General features: G+C 38.8%; 1 protein-coding gene across 1 annotated transcript in view; it reads left to right on the forward strand.

Annotated features, from left to right (window-relative positions):
- The first annotated feature begins 475 nt into the window (after window positions 1–475).
- The window catches only part of PDE4B (phosphodiesterase 4B), a 40,876-nt gene continuing 14,096 nt past the window's right edge, over window positions 476–27,255 (forward strand). Inside the window, exons 1-2 of the mRNA XM_004369028.3 lie at window positions 476–1,437; window positions 22,895–22,988. Of these exons, the coding sequence (XP_004369085.1) occupies window positions 1,207–1,437; window positions 22,895–22,988 (325 nt within the window). The 5' untranslated portion in view covers window positions 476–1,206. The remainder of the gene's footprint in view (window positions 1,438–22,894; window positions 22,989–27,255) is intronic.

Below are 27,255 nucleotides of genomic sequence, written 5' to 3' on the forward strand. Positions count from 1 at the left end.
AATCTGACAGGAATGCATGTGCCTTTTTCTTTACACTAGAACTCCATACAAGATTTTTAATTGTGTTAGTGCCTGTCATGTACTTGTGTTCCAGAAAACCTGGTAGAGTTAATGGATGTTGTTCCCCTTGAAAAGAGACATTTAGGAGGGACAGACTGATTGCTTTTTACTAGCTGTCTGTAATATCATTAGTTCATTTAGCATTTATAAAAATTAATTCAATGTTTATTAACACTGGGTTCTTAAATCAATAACCTGAAGTATTGTTTAGACCCATAAACTTTTGGATATGCAAAGACATGTTGTGGACATTTAAAAAGAGTTTCAATTATCCAACAAAAATATGATCTTGAAAACTATATATATCTATATACAGTTTGTTTTGTTTTGTTTTGTTTTGGTATGGACCACTGAGAAAACTTTCCAGAAAGTCTAGATTCCTAAAATGACAAATCAGAGCCCCTGGCTTAATCAAAATGGAAATCTGCCGCGTTCACATCTGGCTCCACCTGAAAGTCCGGTTCAGAATTTCTCTGAGATCCTGGCACTAGCAGAAGGGAAGTTTTAGCTTTGTTTAGTGTAACAAGAGCACAGGACTCCCCGGCTAGTAAATGTGTTCACGTAAAATCCCAGACAGTTTCTCTTAAAGTCTTACTGGAGAGACCTCGTTTTGAGCCTAATTAAAAGAAGGCTTCCCGGGGAGGCGAGGAAGAGCGAAGTCTCTTACTTGCGCGGTCAGTGTTTGCCGAATTAAAAGTTACTCCAACATTAATACATTCCAGGAACGAAAGACTGTCTAGCCTTCCAATGTAATTGCCAAACGTCCTTTTCCCCCCTAGATTTTCTACTGTATGCTTCCTTTAGAAGAAAAGCAAACTGAGAAAACGCTTTCCTCACTTCTCTTGTAGACTGCAAACGTTCAGAAATGACATCACGCACCCCAAAGAGCCCCGGGATGACTAAGGCAGAGAGAGCCTGAGAAAACTCCTCACTGCTTCTTTCAGTTTTAGGGCACATTTATGCAGATGAGCTTAGAAGAGACAGTTTCCCCGCCTTCTTCCTCAGAGGAAGTTTCTTGGTAGATCACTGACACCTCATCCAGGCAGGAGGGGGGAAAACTTGGCACCAGCCACCTCAGGCAGAGCACCACGGTGATTTGTTCTCCTGGTGGAGAGAGCTGGAAGGAAGGAGTCGGCGGCGCAAATAATGAAGGAGCACTGTGGCACCTTCAGTAGCGCCGGGATCAGCGGAGGCAGCGGTGACTCGGCTATGGACAGCCTGCAGCGGCTCCAGCCTAACTACATGTCTGTGTGTTTGTTTGCAGAAGAATCTTATCAAAAATTAGCAATGGAAACCCTGGAGGAATTAGACTGGTGTCTAGACCAGCTAGAGACCATACAGACCTACCGCTCTGTCAGTGAGATGGCTTCTAACAAGGTAAGAGAGGACCGTTTTATTCATTAATATGGGACCGCTCAGGGAGCTCCCAGCCTGCAGCAGAGGTACACCAGGGACCGTGACTGTAGGAATATGTTTGCCGATTTCTCTCAGAATATCCTGTTCCAAAGAGCCACACTTTGCTTGTATCTTAATGCTACAGCAAAAGTTTAAGATCCACACCAAGCTTTGCATTCACAGCCACCAAACTTTTTTTTTGAATGATATAGTTTGGAATACGTTTAATGTGAGAGCTCGCAAGTCACTACACAAAAGAAAATGCCTTCAAAAAAATAATTATCAGGAAGCTAAACTAGGAATGAATCCATAGGGTAAAATTTGTAACATGTTCCACTGCAATTATGTGTTACATAGATATTTTTGACCAAAGATAATTTGACCTCCGTCTTTGGCTCTGAAGATTGATAAATTCCTTCTGAGAAGAAGGACATCCTGGGATTTTCTATTCTTTTGTGATGCTGGGATGACCTATGATAAAAAGTGACAATAATACTTTGTCCCGAAAAGAAAGTTATTTTTTAAAAGATTGCTGGTTTTCAGAGTGGAATAATTTGAAACTGAGTTTCACCCATACTGCAAAGACATTATTTTATTTACAATCCCCAGACAAAACTTAACTGTTCAAGAGCTGTAATTATCCATCATTATATCATTTGTTTAATTAACACCTGGACTTAGAGTACTAATTTATGTAGTGAGAGTCATTGTTTTTTGTTTTTATTTTTTCCTTGGAGAATTTTAAACTGTATATATAGATATATTTATATGTATATGGAGCACTGGTGGCAAAGTGGTTAAGACCTCAGACTGCTAACCAAAAGTTCAGCAGTTCGAATCTACCAGCCACTCCTTGGCAACCCTATGGGGCAGTTCTACTCTGTCCTATAGGGTCACTATGAGTCAGAACCGACTCGACAGCACGCAACAACAACAGTACATGTATGTATACATACGTATACGTTCACACACATATACAGAAAGCCTTAGCACTGTAACCTTCTAAGTGCATGTTTTCAGAGTCCCTGTCAGTCTAGCCTGAGGCGGCGTCGTATGTTTCCGGGGCTGGGAAGAGATTTTGCTGCACACCTGCCAACATGCCCTCTCTAGCCCTAGGTTTACTGGGGAAGTGGGTCCCTCCTCCCTCTTTCCTGGGGTTAAAAGTATCACCTTCCATCAAGGCTTGCTGGCTCCTGCTCAAAGGACCTGAGCAGAGGAAGCAATGAGTCCTTAAGAGTCCTGAAAGAAGAGGGCTCTTCTCACTTGAGAATTCATTGCTTTTTGGTTATTAATTAAAAGAGCAAAAATAAGTCACTTTCTAAAATTTTCATTCAGAGTATGTAACTACTTACTGCCTTTTTTCTTCTGAAGCTCTCAATTAAAGGCTAAATTCAGGGTTTTTCCAGGCCATTGTAAAACTCACCCAACTGCTTCCCCATATTCTAGAGCTGAGCTGCGTAACTTCTCCAAAACACACTGGACTCTATGTAGAGGGGTTTTTTACACATGCTTTAATTTAGCCTACTTAGAAATATTAACAGCTACTCTGTTCTCTGCATTTTGTAACCACTGATGTGCATGCAAGATATAGATCCAATATCTGGAGGTAGTTTTTCATCAGGTGCCTCCTAGAGGACATGGTGAACTCTTCCGGAATCACTAAGGTAAAGTAGGCAATTCACTCTGGGGGGAGAAGAAGAAAACTCACTGAGAAACTGCAAATGGCTATTATTTTCCAGTTTGTGTACTGATGAGTCGTAACAGTCTAACCAGGTTTGTGTCTAGAGTGCTGAAATTAGACATTGTCTATCTGTCTGTCTTGCCATTTTATTAAAAGTAATTTCATATTCAGTCTAGTAGTTACTAAGGTTCTGAGGCCGGGGATGTTGTAGGTCCTGGTGAGAATTCCCATCACTTCAGGCTTCCGCTCCTCCTTTATGGTGTGGTATGCAGGAAGTAATGAAAGTTGAATAGCGCTAACCCTAAAGAAAGGGCTAAACCTTAATGCTGACGCACTTAGCTCAAGTAGAAGGCATGTAGCATCGCCTATTTTCTAGATCTACAGTGGAAAGGTAGTAGGGCAAAGCGATTAGCCATTGTATGAGAGATGTCTGGACTGACAGCTAAAGTCAACTTTAGTTTTTAAAAAGATCACTTTTTACTTAGCTATACTTTTTTTTTTTAAGTCTTCATCATTCAGATAATTATTTCAGATAAAGCTTGAGTAACTTAAACCATGGTGCATGGCACATATGATATGCTATGACATATGATATGATATGATATAATGCAATGAGAATTTTTTGTGGCTACCAAAATGAAATTGATCTGAATTGGTTTTATGGGGAATTGAATTATCTGTGATAAAAATAAAATTCCACATTCAATTTTAAATGTTGTTGAAATTATTTGAGCTTTCCAACAAAGTTGCTGTTTAAAAACATAATCATTACTGTCTTCATCATCATCACTTCTGTGCACTCTTATTTGGTCATGTCTTGCTTATTAGCACTGAACAAAAGAACCACAGCAAATATCTGAGTTGTAGACATGGAAGTGAGTGTGTAGATGTTTTATGGAAGGAGTATGTGCAGAAATGGTCTTTGGGATCAGAAAATTACTGTTCAACTCCTGACTCTCCCATTTATTAGCTATTTGGCCTTGGCCAATTTACTTAATCTCTCTGGGACTCAACTTTCTCATCAGGAAAACAGGGATAAAAGTGGAACCTATCTCACAGGTTGTTGTGAGGTAATTCATCTAAAGCATTCAGTAAGGTATCTGATATGTAGTCAAAGTTTAATAAATGATAACTTATTGGAACATGTCCACAACAGTTTTGCAAGAAATACGTGTCCCTAGTTCTTTCTCAGCTAAGAGACTGCTGAGTTTTGTTTGTAACCCCTGAACTCACTTAAGGGTGGTGATACGAGAGTGCGTGTTATGTTTCGGGGGTATTTGGGAACTACAGATGTGCCGGTCTACATGCAAACAGTAGCGAGTTGACTGCCTCTAGAGGAGGAAAAAGAACAAACAGTTTTTCGTAGTTACTTCATCTGGGTAGGGCTATACATATTTTATTCTCTTTGTTATTAACTCTTTTATGGTTTAAAGAGGACTGAGTGACTCAAATATTGTAACTAGCTTTCCCAACTGTACTTCAGAGCCCAGGGTGATAGATAGGAAACTGTTTCTGTGACTTATAAAAATATAGTCTTCTCCTTGGCCCGAGTTTCCCAAATCCCTTAACGCTGACTACAGGCCAAATGGAATTCCGGAATATCAGAGATATATTCAGTCGGGTAGGTTAATATCGTAGATTATTTCCCCGCAAGAATGATAGCAAGATGACATCAATCCGGCGGGAATTTTACAAGGTGACAGCATTGTTTTACAAAATGAAAAGGATGTCCAGTGAACCTTCTGTCGGCAGCCCAAGGTCAGTTAGAAGTGTTAGAGCTGTTTTACTTAAAACTGTTTTGCTCAACGACAGATTGTGCTCTTTGACGTCTTCATTAATTTTTGCATTTCAACTTTTATCACCTCCTGAATCGGAAGAATTGTCTTACACTTCAGTGAAATACATCAGAACATGAGCTCCTCAGTGGCAAAACAGTCAGATGTTTTGAAAACAGGATGCTTTGGCTCTGCATTATAAAAAGAGGAACGGAAAGAGAAACAGTATAGAAAGGAAGAAAGCAAATAGCCTCAGCAGGATCCCCAGCCCAGCAACGGCATAAACAGTGACCTATCTTCCTGACCTTCACTGTGGCTCAGTTCCTGACCTCGTGTCACCAAAGCCAATCGACGTCATTGGAGGAGGATAGCAGGAATGGCGCAGCTGCTGTGAGGGTGACTAGAATTTCCTGTCTCCTTCCTGACAGACGCAGTCAGAAAAGTACAGAGTTGCAACCACAGTGGTGAGGGAGGACCGACACAGAACAACCCTAGTGAGGCATTGTTGTGACTGGTGGGTAGAGGGGTGTTTCTTCCCCCATTTTACTAAGAAAGAAACACAGTCTCTTGCCTAGAATTTTCAGGTGAATGTCAAAGGGGTCATTTGCACCCGGCATGTTAGATGTTTCTCAAAAGATGAACATGATGTGGTATTCGATATGGAGCTATGTTTAAGCAACTCGTCACTGTACTAGCTATCCCCGAAAGGCCCTCCAGTGTCCTTTATATAATCTACTCTACTATCCTTGCCCTAGGGCCATTTTGTATGTAGTACAAAGGTTTGTGTCCTATCAGTAGAAATTGATACTCTGCTGTTATAGAGAGTAATCCTGAAAAATAGCAATATTTTCTTTAAAATGAAGCATTAGGACCTGTTGTAGTTAGTGGCCATCCAGTCGCATCAGACTCATGGTGACCTCATATGTTACAGAGTAGAACTACTCCATAGTGTTTGCTAAGAAACCTACAAGATAGGAATGAAAGATAGGTGGTTGTTTTTTTCACTTAAAGCATCTTCATTTCGGAGAGAGGAAAGGAAGAAATAGAAGTTGAGGGTAGATACGCTAATGACAGGGTTTTGACTGCTTAAACTTTGACTAGGACTAGTGGAAAGGCAAACACATATCAAAAGCCCTAAAAATGCTCATATCCTCTAACCTATTAATTTGAGTTGTGGGACGCTAACCTAAGAAAGTAAACCCTGGTGGCATAGTGATTAAGAGCTACGGCTGCTAACCAAAAGGTTGGCAGTTTGAATCCACCAGGCGCTCCTTGGAAACTCTGTGGGGCAGTTCTACTCTGTCCTATAGGGTCACAATGAGTCAGAATCAACTTGACAGCAATGGGTTTAACCTAAGAAAGGAGTCCTGGTGGCGCAGTGGTTACGCGTTTGGCCGCTAACCAAAAGGTTGGCAGTTTGAATCCGTCAGCCGCTCCTTGGACAGAGTTATAATGATGAAAAACTATTGTGAATTTGTTGTTATTAATATCATATTAACACAGTAGAATATCATATAGTCATTAAATAATATTTATAATGAGAATTAATCACATGAGGAAATGTTGACTAAAAAAGTTGGAGATAAATTATCTATAGAGTCATTTTAAATTATGACAGGGTAAAAATGTTAACCCTGGTTGTCTTTGTAAGACAAGATATTTTCTGTTGCTTTATATTTTTCTCTACTTTCCAAACTTTGAGTTTTGATTTTTTTTGTTTTAATTTGGAAATTAATACAGCAAAAAGTGAAGAAAAACAACCAATGCTAGGGGCATTTAAAGTAGCTCACTTCAACTATTTTTTGCTAGATTTTGATCACCAAATTTTCAGGAATAAGAAATTAGTTCTCTTGACTTGAAATGACTAAGACAACTACTTATAGCTTCTACTCAAGAAGGATAAATAGACTATGAGAATGTTAAAAAACCATGCAAACTCAACTGGGAATGTCCCGTGTTGTATGTAAGCTTCATCAGCCGCTTGCTGAAGATGAACAGTAAGCTGGATTTGTAATCAGGCATGTATTTTAATATCTAGTCGCCTACTCATTCATTAACCATATGATTCTGGAGAAGTCATGTCATAATAAAATTACCTTTCATTTAGATTGTCCTTTACGTTCTATAAAGTTGTTTGGAAAGCATTAGCTATTTAACCCTCACTTTTTATTGATGAAAAAACTGATACTTCTGTTTTCTTGTCTATAAAATGAAGACTTCAAGAGATACGATTTTAAAGATCCTTCCAGGTTTAAAATTCTAGGATTTTGTCTACTGCAATCATGTGAGTTTATAACTAAAAGAAAAATGTTTAGAACTTTTTTTTGTTTTTGGTTTGATTTATCAGATTTTATCATCTGTGCTACCAAAGACATTAGTTAATTGCCAAATTAAGACATCACTTTTCTCCGATCAGTTTTAGCACAGCCTGTATGGTTGCATTGGAAAAACATTTCCAGTTAATGACAGTTTATCTTCTTACTGTTTTCTTTCCAAAATAACTGTTACAAATTATCTTTTCATATATCAAATGTTGCACCTCTTGTCCTAAATTTAATATTTTTTAATTGACTTAATCATTTTCACTTCCTGGCATCTGTACTCAGTTTTCATTTCTAGCTATTGCGAAGGTTATAACATTATGCCGCTATGCTGCTAGCAAAGGTAACTTGGCCATTTAAAGTTTTTAATGATCATTTAAAAAGTTACCGTATTTTGAATAGTTAAAAAGAAAAATGAAGAGATGTAATTGACAGCCATGAAGATGAATTTTATTCTCAATAAGTTCTCTAAATTTCAATCTCTGAGGGCTTTAGGTTTCCAAAGCGGTACATTTTAAAATTGCAAGTACTTAGCAGAAGGAAACACATGGCGACTGAAGAGCAGAATTGCATGATTTTATAGCTTTTAAACTCTGCTGCATAAAGAGAAAAAGATCATCGGGCATTTCTCAAAGAGAGTAAGATAATCAGGCACTTCCCAAAACAGAAGCTAAAGAAACAGGAGTTTAACTGTCTTCTTCGTTTCTGAAGAGCTTAACAGTCCTTTCTTTGTGGAAGCACTTGGCTACTTTAAAGTAAATCAAACAAAGGAAGTTACAGTAAAATATCCAAGAGACTAAACAGTTTGGCACCAGTTGAGGGAAACATCACGTACAAGTGGGCAAGACAGAGAGGGGCTGGCAGGCCCCTGAAAAATGTTAGAGGGGAAGGATGTGCAGGGAAGCACATAGACAATTGGCACAGTGCCTCCAAGAGTGTGAAATCCATTGAATGGGATACAAGTTTGCTGTGGTAGCCTCTGGTTTAGTAAGGCCTGGGAGCTGAGCTACCTCTACTTGCTGGGCACATTTTACTTAAAATGTTTTGGAACAATAGTACAAAAGCAATATCTTCCGTTGGCTTTTCCGTCATAGGTAACAGTAGTACAAAACTTGAGAGACTTTTAGACTGGGATATATTTTTTAAAAAGAGACAAAAAGTACTAAAAAATAGAAACCAAACATTTATCCTACTAATGTATTACAACTCTATTTTTCAAAAGTAGTTTTCTAGATTTATATTTGACACTTTAAACATAATTACCTGATTTTTCTTTTATGTGGAAAGAGAGACCCCTCTTAACGTGACTTATTTATCAGATGTTGAGAATGTAAAGCTCCCTTATCAGCCTGCCAGAGGAGCAGCAAAGGTAATTAATTTCCCTCTCTTCATTCCTGTTTGCTGTTTAGAGATTTGCTCACTTGGGGACTTTCAAGTGAGTTAGCAGAAAGATTGGATTAGATGGATTAGAATTCAGTAAAAGAAACAGCCCTATCAATAACAATGTAGATATATTTAAATTAAGCAAGATCGATTCCGAATCAAATTTATTACAAAGCACTAAATAACTTTCAAACCCTTTGCTTGCTAAGTTTTGATAAGACTGGAGCTTGGAATACTGAATTATACTTTCAGTAAAAAAAAAAAAAAAATGACAACTCTATTTTGTCATAGAGTAATTGAAACAATGCTAGATAAACAATAAACAGCTTAATCTACACTTTCATCTTTGTTTGAAGATAAAGCCAATTCCAATTCATGGCGACCCCACGGGAGCAGAGTAGAACTGCTCCATAGGGTATTCAAAGCTGTGACCTTTTGGAAGCAGATTGCCAGGCCTGTCTTCCAAGGTGCCTCTGAGTGGGTTTGAACCACCAACCTTTCAGTTGGTAGTCCAGCGCTTAACCGTTTGTGCCACACAGGCACTCCACGCTGCTAGTTTGGGAAGTTGAAATCGAGATGACCATCTCAGTTTGACTCTTTCCTTACACCCCAGAATGTTTCTGCCCAATGGCCCAGATTAGTGGAACTCTCACAACTTCAATACTATTTATTGAAGTTGTATTACCAATATCCTAGTACGTTGTTAGCCACACATTTTAGAAACAATATCAATGTAATTAATGCCTTGTAAACGTTTTAAGGGAAACCCTGGTGGCGCAGTGGTTAAGAGCTCGGCTGCTAACCAAAAGGTCAACAATTTGAATCCACCAGCGGCTCCTTGGAAATCCTATGGGGCAGTTCTACTCTGTCCTGTAGGGTTGCTATGAGTCAGAATTGACTCGACGGCAACAAGTTTGGTTTTTGGTTCGAATGATTGTAACAGCGGACTTCCAGGTTTCTCTCTACTCTTGACGTCAGAAGATCTGTTGAAAATCTGGCTTAAGAATATCACTAAGAGTTTCATTATTACTCAAGAATAAATACAGGCCTTTAACCCTCCTCTTGGCATACCTCTTGGCATTATCTGGGATTTTCTTTATGTCTGCTCCAGATTGCAAGCTCTCAAGGCCTGAGATAATGTTTTGAATTTTTAAAATTCCACATTTGCTTCAGGATATCAAGGTGGCATAGCTTGATTTCTGTTCACCTGTAAGGAAGGTACCCTGGGTGGTACAGATGGCTAACGTGCTTGGCTGCTAACAAAAAGGTTGGAGGTTCAAGCCTACCCAGAGGCACCTTGGAAGAAAGTCCTGGCAATCTACTTCGAAAAATCAGCCATTGGAAATCCTGTGGAGCAGAGTTCTACTCTCACACACATGGGGTCACCACAAGTCAGAATTGACTCTATGGCAATTGGTTGGTAAGGAGGGACGTGTAAAGCAAGTGGAGGGTTTTATTAGTGGTAGTTGATTTTTGGCTTATGTCTGCAGTCCACTTGATTTGATCATTACAAAGTTTAGTTTGATGTGAGGACTTTTGATGGATTATCCCACTTTGGACCAAGGCCAGGATACCTAATGACCTCACTGGTGGGCACAGCACAATATTGAAGGTTTTTTTTTTTTTTAGCATTTTCAAAAAATTTAAATTCACGCAACATCCTTATGCTATCCAGTAATAGGTGCATTTTCAGTGCAGTTTTGCATTTCCATTTGATGGTGAGAAACCAGGGAGCTTCTAATGGTCACTAATGAAATGGACTGCAACTCCCACTCTGGATATCCCATTCATAGCCCATACAGGGTCAATTTAACCGGCCAGATGCTACCCATTTACCAAGCTGAAAGGGCACAGTGCCCTTCCTGCCTGCAGTCCCTGTCCATTGTGATTGCTACTGCTGACCAATTTCTGTAATTGAGTCAGAATGATTGCGTTTACTGATGCAATGGATATGTTGTTCTTGGCCAGACACGTACATTATTTGTGTTCTTGACAGGGTAAGCTGCCACTGAATTTTACCCTGCTGTATTGTAACACACTCAGGGTCCGGTTACACAAAGTGTATTTGCATCTTTTTAATCCATTACATGGGAGCTTCCCTGATTCTACCTCATCAGTTTACCAGTATTATTTTAAAAACATTTTGAAGTCAGTATAATTTAATTTCAGAGACTCTGTTTTGTTTTTATTTTAATTAATTAGAAACAATCTTGGACTAATAGTCTTGTTTTGTATGTTCAGGTATTAAGACAAGGTTATTGTCTAATGCTAATGACATGTCTGGCATAGTAAAATTTTCAGACTGAGAAAGGTCATACGTTGCTTTTCAAGAAAGATTCTTCAGGGCCCTTAGTAAAGTCCTAAAATAGTAGAACTTTGCCAAAACCAACAACAACTACAAAATAAAATAAAATAAGCATCCTTAGGCAAAGATGGATTCTTTTTTTTAAGTAACGGAGATATTTTGGGTTAAAAATGAGTAAAATGTGGGCCCTTTTTTCTTACAGGTGATAAAGGAGGAAGAGACATTAGTTAGGAAGAATTTGAGGAAGATTTTTCTTTTTTGATCTGTTTTTCAACTCTAACCACAAAATTCAGGACTGCATTCCCCAGAGAACTCTGCTTCTGCCTGAGAGCATTAGTTAGGGGGCAAAGAAGGATTTCTAAAGTCTGTTTCCTCATTCAGCACTTCCTGAGGTATCAGGATAGAGCTTTGAAAAAAAAAGAGTCACTCTCTTTAACTGCATATATATTTATTATTTTCATGTAGCTAGATCCAGGGTAGGCTCCCGGTAAGGAAAAATATCCAAAGAGCCCTTTCCTGCTTACACAGCACTCTCGTCTATGTTATCTTGTACGCTACTCACCATGAGGAAAAGAAAACCCATTGCCATCGTGTTGATTCCTACTCACAGCGACCCTATAGGACAGAGTAGAACTGTCCCATAGGATATACAAGGAGCAGCTGGTGGGCTCGAACTGCCCACCTTTTTGTTAGCAGCCAAGCTCTTAACCACTGCACCACCAGGGCTCCATGAGAAAGGCAATATTATATCTGTATTTTCAGATGTGAAACTGAGATTCAAGAGGGTTAAGTGATTTGTCCAAGCTCTTCAGCTGCTAAATGGCAATGCTTGAAATCAAATGTTATTCTCTTGGCTCCAAAGTCAAATGATTTAAGAATAAAAATTAAAGGAAAATTCACAGGGTGGTTTGTTATATTCTTATAAGACTTGGTTGGTTAACAAGACATCTCATCATAGAATTTTAAAGCCAGAGATAAACCAACGTTCCTTCTTATTTTTCAGGCCTCAGTTTAAATGTCCACCCTTTGAAGAGACTTCTTTAATTACTCTATGCAGCAGCTTATTTGTTTTACAATTTGCTATCACAGTGTGTGACTTTTGCTTTGTTGTTGAACTTGGTTTTACTCATCTTCTTCATTAAACTGTAAAGTTACTGGGGACATGACAATATTGCCGATTGAGGACAACATGCCTGGTTTCTCAGACTAAGTTACCATACAGGGATGCAAACTGAAGTTCAGTTAATTTCCAGACTCAGCTGGATATTCAGCTGATCTTATGTCCTGCTATTACGATGCGGGGTTTGCTGTCAGAGTCTCCTTTGAGCTGTTAGGGCCCACTGGTAAGGCAAACAGGTAACCAGCACCTCCTCAACTTCATGCGTGACCTATACAGCTGACTCTGAAACTGCCTTTAGAAGTCTTCCAGGAACCAACAAGCTATTATTGTAGCTCCAGCATTTAGAACAGCTATAGCAACCCTGGTAGTGCGGTGGTTAAGAGCTACGGCTGCTAACCAAAAGGTTGGCAGTTTGAATCCACCAGCCGCTCCTTGGAAACTCTATAGGGCAGCTCTCCTCTGTCCTGTAGGATCACTATCAATCAGAATCAATTCAACAGCAATGGAGGGGTGTGTGTGTGTGTGTGTGTGTGTGTGTGTGTCTGTGTTTTAATAAGCATATGGTAAGCATCTAATAAATATTTGTTGAATCAATTTAAAGAGGACCAAATATGTTGTCAGTGGCAAATACATTAGAACCCAGGAACCATGATATGTATAGGTACTTGCCATGTTTAATCCCAGTTTTTCCAGTTGTTAGGTTGGAGAAGAAATGCCCATTTGGCTCACACTGACTCTTTAAAGTTCCCTCAGAGGCAGCAAAAGCTTGCTCCTGAGCCTTCTCTCACGTTCAAAGTCAGATAATAGACAACAGGTTGTCAGGGACAAATGTTCTTTCCTTAGATGCAGAATTGTGAAGCATGGGGCTTTTGTTTGGTTTGGCACTGAGGCATTTGGCTTACCTTTCCCTTGAAAACTTTGCATCCTGTGGACAAGAATCGAAGTCTTTCAGTGACTGGCAATGACGGTTGCATACTCAGCTGGAAGCATGTTTATGAGCACACGTTGTGTCTGTAACTCGCCACTCTTCCTATCTGTTGTGTCTGGAGAACAGCAGCCCGATCATTCTGCCATTGTTTGGTTATGTTTTTCATTCATGGCCTATGCTGAAGCTTCTCCCACCCCTACCCCAGCCACGTATTCAATTAAGTCAGATGTGCTACCAGGTTGACCTCAGCTGTGGAAATCTGAGTAAAATACATACTTGATGCAGTTACCCTTTTGTCAGGAAACGTGCAGTCCCTCATGGCTTTTGGTCAATTCATAAAGAGTCCTAAAGGCTTTCAATTTGAGGAAATAGGCTAAGTCAAGGAAGCATGAATGGATAGAGTTAGCAATAGCCGGACATCTCCAAATAGGCCTTGTAATGATACGACTTTAACATAAGGACATTTTGAGTTATGTTCTTCATTTGCCATGCTTCATCCATCTTTCTGGCAATTCTGGTTTACACTCCTTAGACTGGTGAATAATCTAAATGTCAACCAGCAAGCTTGAACTTCTGTGAGTAACTCATGTGTCACGTAATCCACATGACATAGTACTGCATCACACCTGTATCAGCATATTGTGGGAATTCTGTAGTCAATAGTATAAGCTGCTGTCAACAATGAGTAGAAAGAAAAGAGTTTAGGTGCTGAAGAGTCAACCGAAACCTCCACCCAAACACAAACCCAAGGTGAAATAGATCATTTTAAAATTCAGAGACAAAAAGTAGCTTCTTCAAGTACAAATCCTGTGGAATGAAGAGCACCTACTAGGTTTCAGAAACCTTGCCAATGGCTGTATTTTTAACCTTCATATTTTAAAGATGGAAACACTTAGCCTTCAAGAGACTCAACAACTTGCCCAGCTTTTCAGACCAAGTTACCGTACAGGGATGCAAACTGAAGTTCAATTTATTTCCAATCTCAGTTGGATATTCAGCTAATCCTATGTCAAGCTTTTATGATGTTGGATTTGCTGTTAGAGTTACCTTCGTGCTTTTTAGGCCCCCTGGTAAGGCGAGCCTATAAGCAGCATCCCCTCTACTTCATGCATGACCTATGAGGCCAACTCTGAAACTGTCTTTATAAATCTTCCAGGAACCCAACAAATCTATATATCTGTGGGGTGTAATGTTGTGCAAAGCACACATCCATGGTAAAATATAGTAGCTAATAACAGGAAAAACAAAATGGTGCACCAGTGTAACTATCTTTTTTTTTTTTTTTTTGCATTCGATAAAAATACTTAAGACTACTGATTTTCATCCTTTATAGTTTAAACCTCCAACCTGTGGCAGATTCTTCTCAAATTGCAGGTGTCTCAAAAGAAAGGCCTAATGATCTACATCTGGAAAAACAGCCATTGAAAACCCTATGAAACACAGTTCTACTCTAACACACATGGTGTTGCCATTAGTCAGAGCTGACTCGACAACTGGCTACTGATTATTCTAGCATGGAGAATACCAAAATACCAAAACAGATAACATGTAGGCATTCAGGGGTGAAAAGGATAAGTGTGTGTAGCCAAGGATTTTCTTGTATTTATTTGACAGGCCCCAGAGTTAAGCTATGAGTCAGAATTGACTGGACAGCACCTAACAACAACAGAGTTAAACTTGGAAATTGCCAGATTATTGGGATGCCCCACCACTAAGAAATTACTAATCTAGAAGCAAAGATTCCCAGGACAGGTTTTGAAGCATCCCATCATCTTTTATCTCAAAAGGTGTGTGAAAATCACTAGTTAAAATCAATTTAATTCATATTAAACACAATATGTGATGTTTTTAAAGGGACAGTAATCTCAAAAACAACTATAGTAGAGTTTTATAGCTGCAAAATATAACGGAAACTTTTAAAGGCAATACTTCATGCAGAATTTAAAATAACCTAGGAGATATTATACAAACTGAGAATGGAAATTGGTTTTTAAAAAGAATCATGACAAGTCCTTATGGGATTGTGAACATAAAGTAGAATGTTTGGTGAGTGAGTTCTGTGTCATTGCTTTCAAGTAAGACATGAAGGTTCTTACGCATATGTCTTGTCTTCTGCTGATCAGGAGAGGATACTGGAGTAGCTGTTCTGATCCAGGGTAAAATTTCTAATTTTTAAAAATATAATAAGTTTTCAGGCTTCCAGCTGTGAAATGGTTCAAAAGAAACCTTAGTCATCTGCTTTGGAATCACTTTAAATACTCCATGGCCTTAGAACTGGCTTTAGAAGCTTGAGGTTAAATATTAGCCATTATGCCTGCACAGAAAATGTTGTAGAAGGCTTAAAAGAAAAAGAAAAAGAGCAACTAAGTAGTAGTGTACCTTAATTTTTCTGGGTTGCTTCGATGATTCTTGTTATCCATTTGCGGGGGGGGGTGGGGGCGGGGAGCCTCTGCTGTATGGTTGGCAATGGGTTTGGTTGTTGTTGTTGTTTTATATTTAATTCTGGAGCCAACAAAAAACAAACCTATTGTCGTGGAGCTGCTTCCGACTCATAGCAACCTTATAGAACAGAGAACTGCCCCACAAGGTTTCCAAGGAGCGGCTGGTGGATTTGAACTGCCAACTTTTTGGTTAGCAGCTAAGCTCTTAACCACTGTGCCACCAGGGCACCAGTTATGGGGCCAGCACCCCAAACTGGCCCAAGTACCTTTTTTTGTCTATCTCTATTAACAGCCAGATTAAAGGGGAGGACGGATTACATAAAATAAAATTGTAATGCTCTAAGAATAGACACAGATCTTAGTGTATTGCTCACCAGAAGGAAAAGTTTCTGTCAAAAAGAACAGGTTTGAAAATTTTAAATTATCTAAAAATATGCAGTGCCTCTAAACCTGACATGTAATGAAGACTGTATGACTTTGAAATGGAATCTCTTTATATGTTTAGAGTTGCCAGATAAAATACATTTGGGACAGGCAATATTTGGGACATATTTTTACTAAAAAAAAGTTGTTGTTTATCTGAACTTCAGATTTAACTGAGCAACCCAAATTTCTGTTTGCTAAATCTGGCAATCCTACATACACACACAGATGCGCACACACACACCCACATACACACATATAGACATATATATAAAAATAGTTCTAAAATGCATAATACATATAACAGTATCAGGCACAAATATTTATAGTGTCTTTTATCTATATAACACTGTCTCTGCGGCAACTTTCAGAGTTTGAGGAATGCTGGATCATGAGAGATTTCTCAAAACTTTCTTATGGGAATTAATTTGGGTCTAGGAAAGGTCAAGTTTTTAGTGTCCCAATAATACAGGCCATGTCCCCTCTTGAGAAGTTTTCAGAAATTCTAAGAAAAATGGACAGTAGCAAAAGAGGTATATAGATAGGAAGAAATACCAAAAAAAGTTTAGGACTGTTAGAGGCTTCCTTTCAAGTTGTAGAGCAGTTGTATCAAACTGTTTTGGGTTTTTTTCAATCCTCTGTGTAAAGGCACTAATGCTTTACATCTACTTTGCCTTTGAAAATATCTCTTGTCCTCTAGCTGGCAAGTGGAATTTATTCTATTTTTGCTTCATCATAAATGCTAATATTTTGTTACAGAATTTTGGCGAAGATGTTCTTGCTTGTTTTTCATTACATACTTATTCACTGTGGCCTCTAAAAAGAGAATCATTCAATTTCCATAGGTTTAAGAGAGTGACTTTCTGCTTTGGTACATAGATAGAATGATCTGTGTTCTCTGGTGTATCAGGAATTTCGCTCCAAAGACTCCATAGGTTATATTTCAGATTATGTGCTCCAGATAGTAGTACACCAAAACTTGTTCGCAAGGATGCCCCATCCTAGAATTATAGTCTCTGGTTAAGTAGCTATTAAAGGACAATAACATGTCATTCCTTCTTTTATCCAACTTAATTCAAACTCAGCTTTCAAATAAGAAAAAATACATCATTAAAGAAACTGAACATCAAGTTTCAAACAGATCATAGCATTTATAGGGAAAGACAGAAAGGAGGGAAGAGATGACATGTGCATTGTTAAATAATCTCAAATGTTAAGAATTATGGAAATTGTGAGTTTAATAAAGGGTTTCAGAGAAAATACACTGTATCGCAGTTATTTTTTAAGTCATACTTTGGCAACAAAAAAGTGTAGGTTCTTAGGGATTATATTCCTTCACATCTTTGAGTCTTAGTTTCTTCCCTTCTAAAATTAGGGGTATGGAAGAAGCATTTTTTTTCAAATCAGAGGGAGCTTGAAAATCAGTCATTTTATAGCTAAAGGAACTGATCCCCATAAAGTTAATGCATGTTACCCAAGATTACACATGTGGTTAGTGCCCGAGCTAAGACAAAGACAAGCTCTCCTTACTTCCATTTCTCACAGTTTTCTCTTCTGGCACGACGAGCATTCCATGATTTCAGGAGGAATTTTCTGCCCCTTCACTTTCCTGATACCCGGGAATTCTTAATAAGTTATGACTAACAAAGTGCAAAATATGAATTGAAATTTAGTCCCTAATAAAGCCATTGTGACTTTAATGACTTCGGCAGAGTTTCATACTGCAAAAACAGGAAGATCCCACACAATAAGGCGCCTGTCTCACAGCTGGACTCATGCGTAGACAGCCACCCACAGGGGTAGTTACTGGGGCTGTCTTCCTTTCCTTGGCACTTTTTCATCTGCACAGTTTTCTCCTACTAATTTCAACATGAAGTTATCAATGACAGGAAAGTGCTTGCTTTGTCTAGTCTCCGATATGCTGGAGAATGTTTTTGATCATTTTGGACTCACTTACTAAATGATTTCCAGGTATTAAGTAATATTATGATTCTGGATTATTTTATTTTTTAGAAACATAAAATTACCAAATTTTAAGTTTGGGTAGAATCTCTGAGATCATCCTAGTCTATCCCCTGATAAATTTAACTAAGAAATCGTTACCAAGACAGTTAGTTACCTGGCCTGCCTTGTGGATCTTTGCAGAAAACTCAAAACTAGTCTTCCGATGACAAATATGGGAAAACGATGAAATGTTCCACCACTTCAGAAGAAATTGGCTCTGAATAAAATAAGCTCTGTATGTAGTATCAAAACTAAAGAAAATTAAAGCCACAAAACAAAATGTTCATTTTATGTGTGATTGAATTTCAGCTTTTGCTAGTTATTGTATGTTTTTAAAATAACTTCATGCTATTAAAGAAAGCCCTGGTGGTGTAGTGGTTAAGCATTCATCTGCTACTCAAAGGGTCGGCAGTTCGAATCCACCAGCCCCTCCTTGGTAATCCTATGAGGCAGTTCTACTCTATCCTATAGGGTTGCTATGAGTCGGAATCGATTCCACGGCAACGTTTTTTTTTTTTCTTTATGCAAAAAAAGCACAGATGATTTTATAGAAAAGATATATTCTAGGAAAGCAGTATTCAATCATATATATAAAGAAAGACACTTTTTTCCCTTTTCAAAAACACTGTGATTTCTAGCAATGTTTGTAAACCTAGGGCTGAGCATGAGCTTCGAAAGCCATTGGAGGAATTTGCTTTACTGAGGGTTCATTCACAAACTCTGCTTGTCTGCGTTGGAAAGGGGCTTTGGCCATTTCCTCTGGGGACATTATTTCTGGGTAGACTCTAACAAGGTTTTCTTGTGAAGGCAGATTCTTAACAGAAAAATAGGATCTATGTACATAGGGCAGCAGAGACACATTTATTGTTTATGTTCTTGTTTGTGGAGTTTTCTTTTGCATTTGATAAAGTAAATAATGTCCATTCCCTTTCAATCCTATAACTCCTTGGGACAGTTTTACTCAGGATAAGTAGGTAGGAAGACTCCAAGAGTCTTAGAATATAAAACTCTGGATGGATGATAAGTACTTCTCTTCCTTTGTTGGTGATTTGTTCTTAAGGACTTGTTCTTATGCATTTCGGATTTGGCCCGTTTTTCTCAGTAGTGTTGAGGTGTTTTGCTTTCTGGGAAGTATTGGTTGCTGGTAAATAATAAGCTCAGGCACAAAATTTATCAGAGAATCATGAAAGGTGAGGGCTGAGAGGGTGAGATCCTAAAATCATGCACCACTCTCATTTTACATATGAGAGGTCAGGTGACTTTTCAAGACAGTGAGAGCTGAGCATGAACTTCCAGATTCATCCATCACATCATGACTGCCTTCTGGTTCAAGAGAAACAACTTCTAGATGGGAGTCAGACGCCAGAAAGCCCAACTAAGTTTTGCTCCCAAACTGTCTCCTCAGCCTGAACCTCAAACATAATTCAAATTTATTCCATTCCTTAATGCATCTCACATCCAGGCCAGCACTAATTGCACTCTACATTACTAGAATATATAAAATACCCCCTGTCTACTCCTCAAAGGCCGTGTCTGCCTTCTTTAGTTTGTACAGAGCCTGACATAAGTGAGTCCTTCATAAGTGCTTTTTGGTGAGAGCAATGATTGCCTTAGTCAATGTGGTTGGGCCCTCCCTTTACGGAGGAGGAAAACCAATGGTTGTTGCTAAGCAACGTTTAAAGGACTGGGCAGTTTCTGACACTGAGTGACCTCCATTTACGTACTTCATCGTGTTGCATGTTTTATGGTTACCTTAAGATGACTTTGTTTTTTGGTGACATTGCCATGCCCTTAGCAAAAGCCTAGTAGAAAAACTTGTTTAGGCAACAGAAGGAGCGAAGTGGCATTCATCTGTTAACTATGAACATAAGTACATTTATCCCTTGGTAAGTATGCAGGAAGGGTGAGGAGTTTGGTTTATTCTCAGCCTTGTGGCCAAGAGCCACCTGCCAGTCCTACACTGGGACTGATTAATAATGTATCTCGTCAGGGTCCTCCAGTAGTAGGAGGAAAGAAAATAAGGTGAAGAGTCTTTCATCTCCTAACATTTTATGATTCAATTTCCAGCTGCTATCTTCTGAACTGGGAAATAGGTGTATGGCTAATAAAGAACTGGTCCCATCCTCGCCAGACTGTTAACTATGGTGGTTAACTAACATACCCTAATACGTATGAATTTCTACTAGAATGTAAGCTGATTAAAAACATGAAAAGTTTCGTTTTTTTTTTTTATTTTTTATTTTTCTCACTGCTACATCCCCAATGTATTGCCAGGCACATTTTAGGTGTTCAGTAAATATCTGTCGAATACATGACAAATGGCATTATTGAACTAGTGCAGACCTGATTGACTCCAAATTATTCCCAAGTACTTCAAACAGACCAGAGTAACCAAAATGAGGATGATTGTTTGACTGTTTCATTTGGCTAAGTCTGGTGCCCAGGCCTAATAATGAAAGAAATCATTTGACTCTGAGCTTTTTACAAGATATTTTTTACAATGGTCCAAGTTAAGTTTGCTACTTTGCCAAAATTCAGCTGATCAATCAGAACACAAAAACCTGTCTTTTCCAGCTTCTAAATCTTCAGTGTTCCTGCCTGTCTTTGGAGAACTGAAGATGAGAGGCCTTTGACCGAGCAGTTATGTCTTAAAAAATAAGTGAATTGGAATGTTCCTGGAGTTCAAAATTGCACAATCGTTCAATCAGTAAAACGCACTAGCTGAGGTGATTGATTCAGAGATCCCCGGTTACTAGTACTAACATATCGTGTCACGGAAAACACATGCATACACAAGCAGGGTATTCCAGAAAGAGGGTGATTGTGCCTCTTTGAGGACAATGCGTAGGGCAGTGAGCCAGTGGACAGCAGTACTGACTTGCGTTGGTTTTCAAAAGGCCAGGTCTCCTGGGCACAGTCAGCAGCATGACTGGAGCTTGGATGCTTGAAGTGAAGCCATTGTCAGTGCAGGATGCTCATCTGAAAGGAGAAAATCTCACAGAAAAGAGAGCCAATTGCGTGTGGGGGCTGTTGCCATGGTGCCTTGCTATTCCTTTAACATGCTGTACTTGAACTCCTGGGAGTCCAGGGGTGGGGTCATAGAGGGAGGGAGAAGGAAGGGAGTGGAATGGGAATGGGTAGGGTGGGAATTCCACTTCAGTAGGGCTCTAGTCTTAGTCTTTCCTCTTGTGTGTGCTCTAATGCTGACAAGGAAAGGGAGAGAGGGAGAGAAAGAAAAGCCCAAAAGAAAGGGATGAATTTCTCAACATGCCCTAGATTGTTAAACTAAAATAAAAATTAATTTAATTCCTAAGTATTTCTAACATGAATTGGAAGATGGAACACGGAAATGCCAAAAAAAAGTGTAATAATTCACAACCCCAAATAATTCATCATTCATTCAGCGAACAATACCTTCTATTTTGTAACACACTCTGGATCCTAGACCGAAAGGTTAAATGTGTTTGATGCATTTGTCAAATGCAATCTAATATACATATTAATGATGTGATGGCGCGCAGAAAATTGCCTTCTACACATGAAGGTACTTGTAAAATGAAGTAAATTAATTCTATTCCTATTCTTTTCATTGTGAAGAAGGCTACGTATGTCGGCACACTGCTGGTTTGCAAAACACCTCCCAAAAAAGCTAATTAAAGAAAAAAAAATCTAGTATATGCAAAGCCTAGTCTGAAAACATTCACAGTTCTAACTGTTTTCAATTTTTTGTTTTTTAATGATCAGAAAGTAAATGAGTCTAATGCACCGTCACTTTGAAACAATTCGAGTGGCCGAGCTTTGTGTGGAGGGTGCATCTGCAAAGTCCTTGTCTCAGCAGTGGAGAGGGTTAAGGAACACCTAGTTGAAAGGGGGGAGGATACCTACTTCAGATTTACTTAAATATTCATGGGGCTTCCTCCATTTTAATCTTCTCCTTTTGAAAAGATGGCTGTGTTTCCCAGCCTGGCAACCCCTCAGGAAAGAAGAATTGCTCCTTCCTTGCAGAGTTCAGCCGAGCAGGACTAATATAAAGTGGAAACCCCTTCAGCCACTGGGACTATTCATAATTTATAAGTGCTTCACACCAGCCAGCTGAATACATTTGGACAGATTCTTGCAGAGCTTTCATGCAATCCCTGATTTCATTACTCTCTTCTGCCAGGAAATAAGCACGAGCATAGGCTTCTTTCAAGAAGGGAATCCGAAGATGGGCTTTGTTTGGATTAGGAAATGCCATGAGTTTTGGAGACTATGTCTTTTATAGGTTTTAATGATTTTACCACTGGATCTGCAAGATTTTTGTGGTCCTTTTGAAATTGCTGTCTGCACTGTGAATTCTTTCAAAGGGATTTGTGGATTGTGGCAACCACAGCATTCCAAAATGCCTGAGGCAAACTATTTGTTATCTGTATCTTGGGGTTACATCAAGGTGGGTTCATTTGATTCTATTACGTGTCTTTAGTAGAATATGAAACATTTTCATCTGTATGTTTTCTGTGGAGTGGAACTCATCCGTGATGATTTATTTGTGTTGTCAGCCCGCTGAGGCTGCTTATTGTGAAATAAGGGCATGTTATATTACATTGTATTTAAATATACTGTGCTGTATTATATCTATTAATCCTATTCTCTTTACTCAACTCTATTTTTAAAGGATGCTATTCTCCCCCTTTGTTTTCCCTTAAACTTTTCATATATAATCTCCTTTTTTCCAGGTAAGCTCTAATTATATTTTCGAGCTAATTTCCAATACATGTATTCTAAAATGTAGTTATATGTTCAAGTGAAATTATCTCAACCTATATTGAAATTTCTTTTCCGGTATTTGCATCTCCAGAAGAAATCAAATATTAATTCTAAGAAAATGTCTTTTTACTAAGGGTGACACTGGAATCATTTTTGAATTAAAATGGCATTATATTTTGTAGAAGCAGTATCCCTCACCTAATGATATCTGTTCATCAATTTCTCGGCGTTTCGACAGTAAAGTTGGAAATATTTAAAGTGAGAACATGCCGTTTTTTAGATGGTTAATGTATTTTTGTTCTTCATGCACAGTTTAAAAGAATGCTGAACCGCGAGCTGACACACCTGTCAGAGATGAGCCGCTCGGGGAACCAGGTGTCTGAATACATTTCAAATACTTTCTTAGGTAAGATATTAACTGAGAAACTAGTCCCATAGCTGAGATTTTTCAGTATTACTTTCTGCAACCCATCAGGGGCATCCCTATGTAGTTTTGAGATGGGGTTAAGTCACATAAAAACAAATCCATTTAAAATAAGAAGTAAGGACAGTCTTTAAAGGGAAAAAAATAAGCAAGAAGGTGATGTTAAAAAAAAAAAGAGGAGAATGAAAATACACAACAACGACAGAAGGTTATTAATGGGCTGACTGTATTTATATGGACCTCAGGTCACGCTTTACCTACCCATCCACTTCCATCTCTGCCAAGACTTATGCTATATGAGGGGGGAGGGGGATTGTCCTGCAATCACTCAAACACTAGGGACAGCTCTGATGGCTTCTCTGACAGTATTACTTAAATGCTTCCAATGACTGGGCTTTGAGCAAAAGGTTTCCTCTTAGGTATTACTTAAGGGATATGGTTGGAGAATCATTCTAGAGTGATTAGGTCCATGAGAATAAGCTTTGGAAATAATTTGACTATTGCTTTGCTAAGTTATCTCTTAAAGATAAGTGGGGGGAAGGGGAGAACGTGATAAAAACTTCCATGTCTCTGGAAAATTTTGTCTTTTGGAAGCAGCATTGTTATCTTCCCGATCTGATCCTTTATCTATTATTCTCAGTTGCCACATTGCTGGCATTTAACACATGGCACTGACAAGAAATGGTTTACATAATGATCCTCAACTACTGGCATGCATCCTGTTTGATTACTATGGATTTCTGATCTCATGCTTAAAGGCAACTCTATTTGTATCATCAACCTATTTGGACTTTATTTTGATTTAATAAGTCCTGCAGAATCTGCAAATCTGTATGTTAAAGGGAATGGATAGCATTTAGATTCTGATTCTGTTGACTTTTGATTATTTGCTAAATTGTATTTGATTAAAGAACCCCACTTTCCAGGGAATTGACCCATTCACAGCTGAACATTGCACCTCCTTTCTTTGTTGGCATAGCTACATGTCATTAAATCCATGAGCATTTGCCTTGATGCTCTGTGGAAACATATACCTCTTCTGGTTTTATTTTTAAAAGATCAATCCTGTTTCTCTAATGCCAAAGCAGTTCCTGCTATCAGCAGATCAATCAGCTTGCTCTTTGCACAGCCCAGTACAAAGCTCATTGCATTACTCTGCAGCTGATTGGCACCAGCACAAGTGCCTTTCCAACTGTTTCCAGCATGTGGGTGTCCGCGGCACCTGGTTTTCTCCAGCTGCAGTTGCGACAACCTTGTGTCAGAGAACAAAGGAGAAGAATTTTTCATACAACCTAGCTCTAAGAAGTGGCTAGAATCTAACAGAACAGAAAACATTACATACTGATCCTTTTATTCTCCTTTCTTCCCCCTGTATCCCTTTGAAGACAGGCATCTTCTATTAAGTATTGTAGATATACCCTGTTCTGTACAACACCCAATTATTTTTCACAAACTGGTGGCTGTTTTATTGATGTTTTACAGGTTAATGGCTGTGAGAGAGAAGGTTAAAGTCAATAAGTGCAATAACCAGTTTTTGTGTTCATAAACATTGCGTTTTAAAATGTCAGAACTTGTCTTTCTTCTCAGAAGAGTCTCTCACAACCAGAGTTAAACCTGAAGTCCCTGCACCTTCAATTATCCAAGACTGGCCCTAAGCAGTCCTCTTTATTTGTGGCCTCTTTCCCTGTCCGTTTGCCAAAGACGACAAGAATATCTCAGTATACTAATTCATTACTCTCTCTCTCTCTTTTTTTTTTTATCATCATAGGCTCTTAAGCAAGAAAATTGATAAGATAATAAAGATCAGTTCTCAGTCCAGCATCCTTTGTATCTCAAGAGCAAGCAAATGTCAACTCTTTTTTGAATATTACATTTGCTATTTGGTCACATCTCTTGAGAAAAACAAAGCATTTGGTTCATTATTATTCAAAAAAAAAAAGTTATCAAGGACAAGCTGTTGAGGAAGGTCGTTAGAATTTCAATCCTTACAGACCGTTAGCATTAGAAGGGTGGTGTGTGCACGTGTGTGTAGACCTGAGCAAACAAATGAGAGAAGCAGAGTAGAATTTTAAATGTTCTGGGGAGAATATAATGAGAAAGAAAAATCATATAAGCAAAACCTGCATCAGCTGCCACATCTGTAAAACGGGATCATTGGAATAGATGGCTTCCACTCCAGTGTTCTATGTCTCTGATATGGACTGACTGTTCACCAATTTTGCTAAAACATACCTGACAACCTGATTCTCTGTTATGGACCCTAAGCTTAAATTTGACACTTTTAAACACAAACAAATGAATGGAAGGCATATTTCCAAGCTATAAATGCAAGTCCCATCTTGTGAGCAATGGTGAATGTTCCTGAAGGACCATGATGCCTTCTTCATAGACTGTCAGGTCTGCAAGGGGCCTCAGTGGCCCCATACTCCAATTTCCTCTTTTACTAGAGAGAAAACTGAGGCCCAGAGCCAGGAGTGGATTAATTTCACCCATGTGAAATTGTGCAGTACAGATTAGCAAGTAGGTACGAATAAGCCTGTGCGTACCTTGCTTATTGGGTAATCCATCCCTGCCCAGAGGGGTGAAGTAACTCGACCAAGGTTACTCAGCTAATATATTCCTGAGCCAGGACTTCAGTCTCTTGAGTGCTAGACCTAAATACACCATTGGTCTTTGAACTATGAAAGAAGGCTGTTAAGACCGCAGAGAACGTATAAAAGAAAAGCACATTTTAAGAACAATTGAGTAATATTATATTATTTTGGAGAAAAGTCTTTAAGAGTTAGGATTGTAGGACCTAAAAATAAAACATATTTATTAACATTTTCCAATAATATAAAGGGTTCTTGTCAGGCTATGGCAACCATCTCAGTGAGCACAAAATGAAAAGATCTTAGAGATTTAACCCAAACCTGAAGAGCAATAGCTCAGTAAAAGTCATTGCATGTCAAAATGTGTCATGCAGGGAAGAGGGAAATCACTTGGTCCAAGGGTCTGTAAAACTCATGTTGTTCCTATCTAAAAGGATGATGTCCAGATGGACAGGCAGGCAAGCAAGAGATTGTTCACCAAACCAGGGACTTACCAATGCTGTTATATGATAATGGGCTGCAGGGAGCTGATACAAGAGCAAAAAGAGGTATCTAACTTCAGGGGAAGTGAGGCAGGGCCTGAAGGGAAGAAGCTTAGATAAAACAAAATTTTTAGATATCATATGACAATGTCGTTAATGTTTTTGTAAGCAGAAAAAAAATCATTCTTTCGAATCTCCTACTTACCGTCTGAAGAGCTAGAGCTTAGAATTTTCAAGAAGCAAGGAAAAGAGTCTAATCATTTTGCATCATTGCATTCTGTGATCTAGCAAGAAGAGCAACCAAATTATGCCATTAGCAGGGTTTTGACATGAGCATTTCCTGTATCTGATTTTTTGTTTGTTTTATACTGGATAGTGGTTTCCCCACTAGATTCTGACCATTCTGTGAATGTAAATTCAGCGTTTCTTGTGATTCCTTTAGGCTGTATTTCAGGTGTTTTTCTCCACTGTGCTTGCTAAGCATTTAACAGAGGAAATTCAGAATAGGGAAACCTATCAGTTGTTCCATTGCCTGCCTAGGGGAACACCCATTAATGTCAAATTGGCACTCTCTGTGAATAATGGCTTTCTTCTTTATTGCAATGTTCCAGACACAGTCGTGGTTCAGCTCAATTACTCCCTGTTGCAGGGAATCTTTAATTAAACAAAGGGAAAATGCTGCTAGTCTCACGAGTGATGGTTATATCTGCAGTGCCGCAGGAGAATCTAACAGCTTCTTTCACCAGACATGAAGAATGGTGATCCGGAAAGGCAGAGGCTATTGTGGCCTTTCATTTTAGCATAAAGTAATAATTATTAGGAGCTAAGTAACAGGGAGAAAAGTAATTTCAAAAATAATATACGATTTTTCTGCCAGAGATTGTGAGGCAGGAAAGAGATTTTTGACAGGGACCTTAAGACCTGGGTTCTATGCTATTAAATCACGGGGTCTGGAACAAAGTAATTGCAAAATAAGTATCTGTTGAATAGATTGCCCTTTCAGCTTGGGCAAGTTGCTGACTTCATCTGAAAAATGAGTGTGTGATTACGATTGGTTCCCAAACCCGGCTGATCATCAGAGTCACTTGGGAATCTTTTAAAAAATACCGATTCAGTAGGGTTGGGTGGGGCTCATGAGTCTGTAGTTTTTCAAAGTCCCCTGGGTGCTTCTGATGC

This window comes from Trichechus manatus, unplaced genomic scaffold (genome assembly GCF_000243295.1).
Source record: "Trichechus manatus latirostris isolate Lorelei unplaced genomic scaffold, TriManLat1.0 scaffold00003, whole genome shotgun sequence".
Classification (NCBI taxonomy): domain Eukaryota; kingdom Metazoa; phylum Chordata; class Mammalia; order Sirenia; family Trichechidae; genus Trichechus; species Trichechus manatus.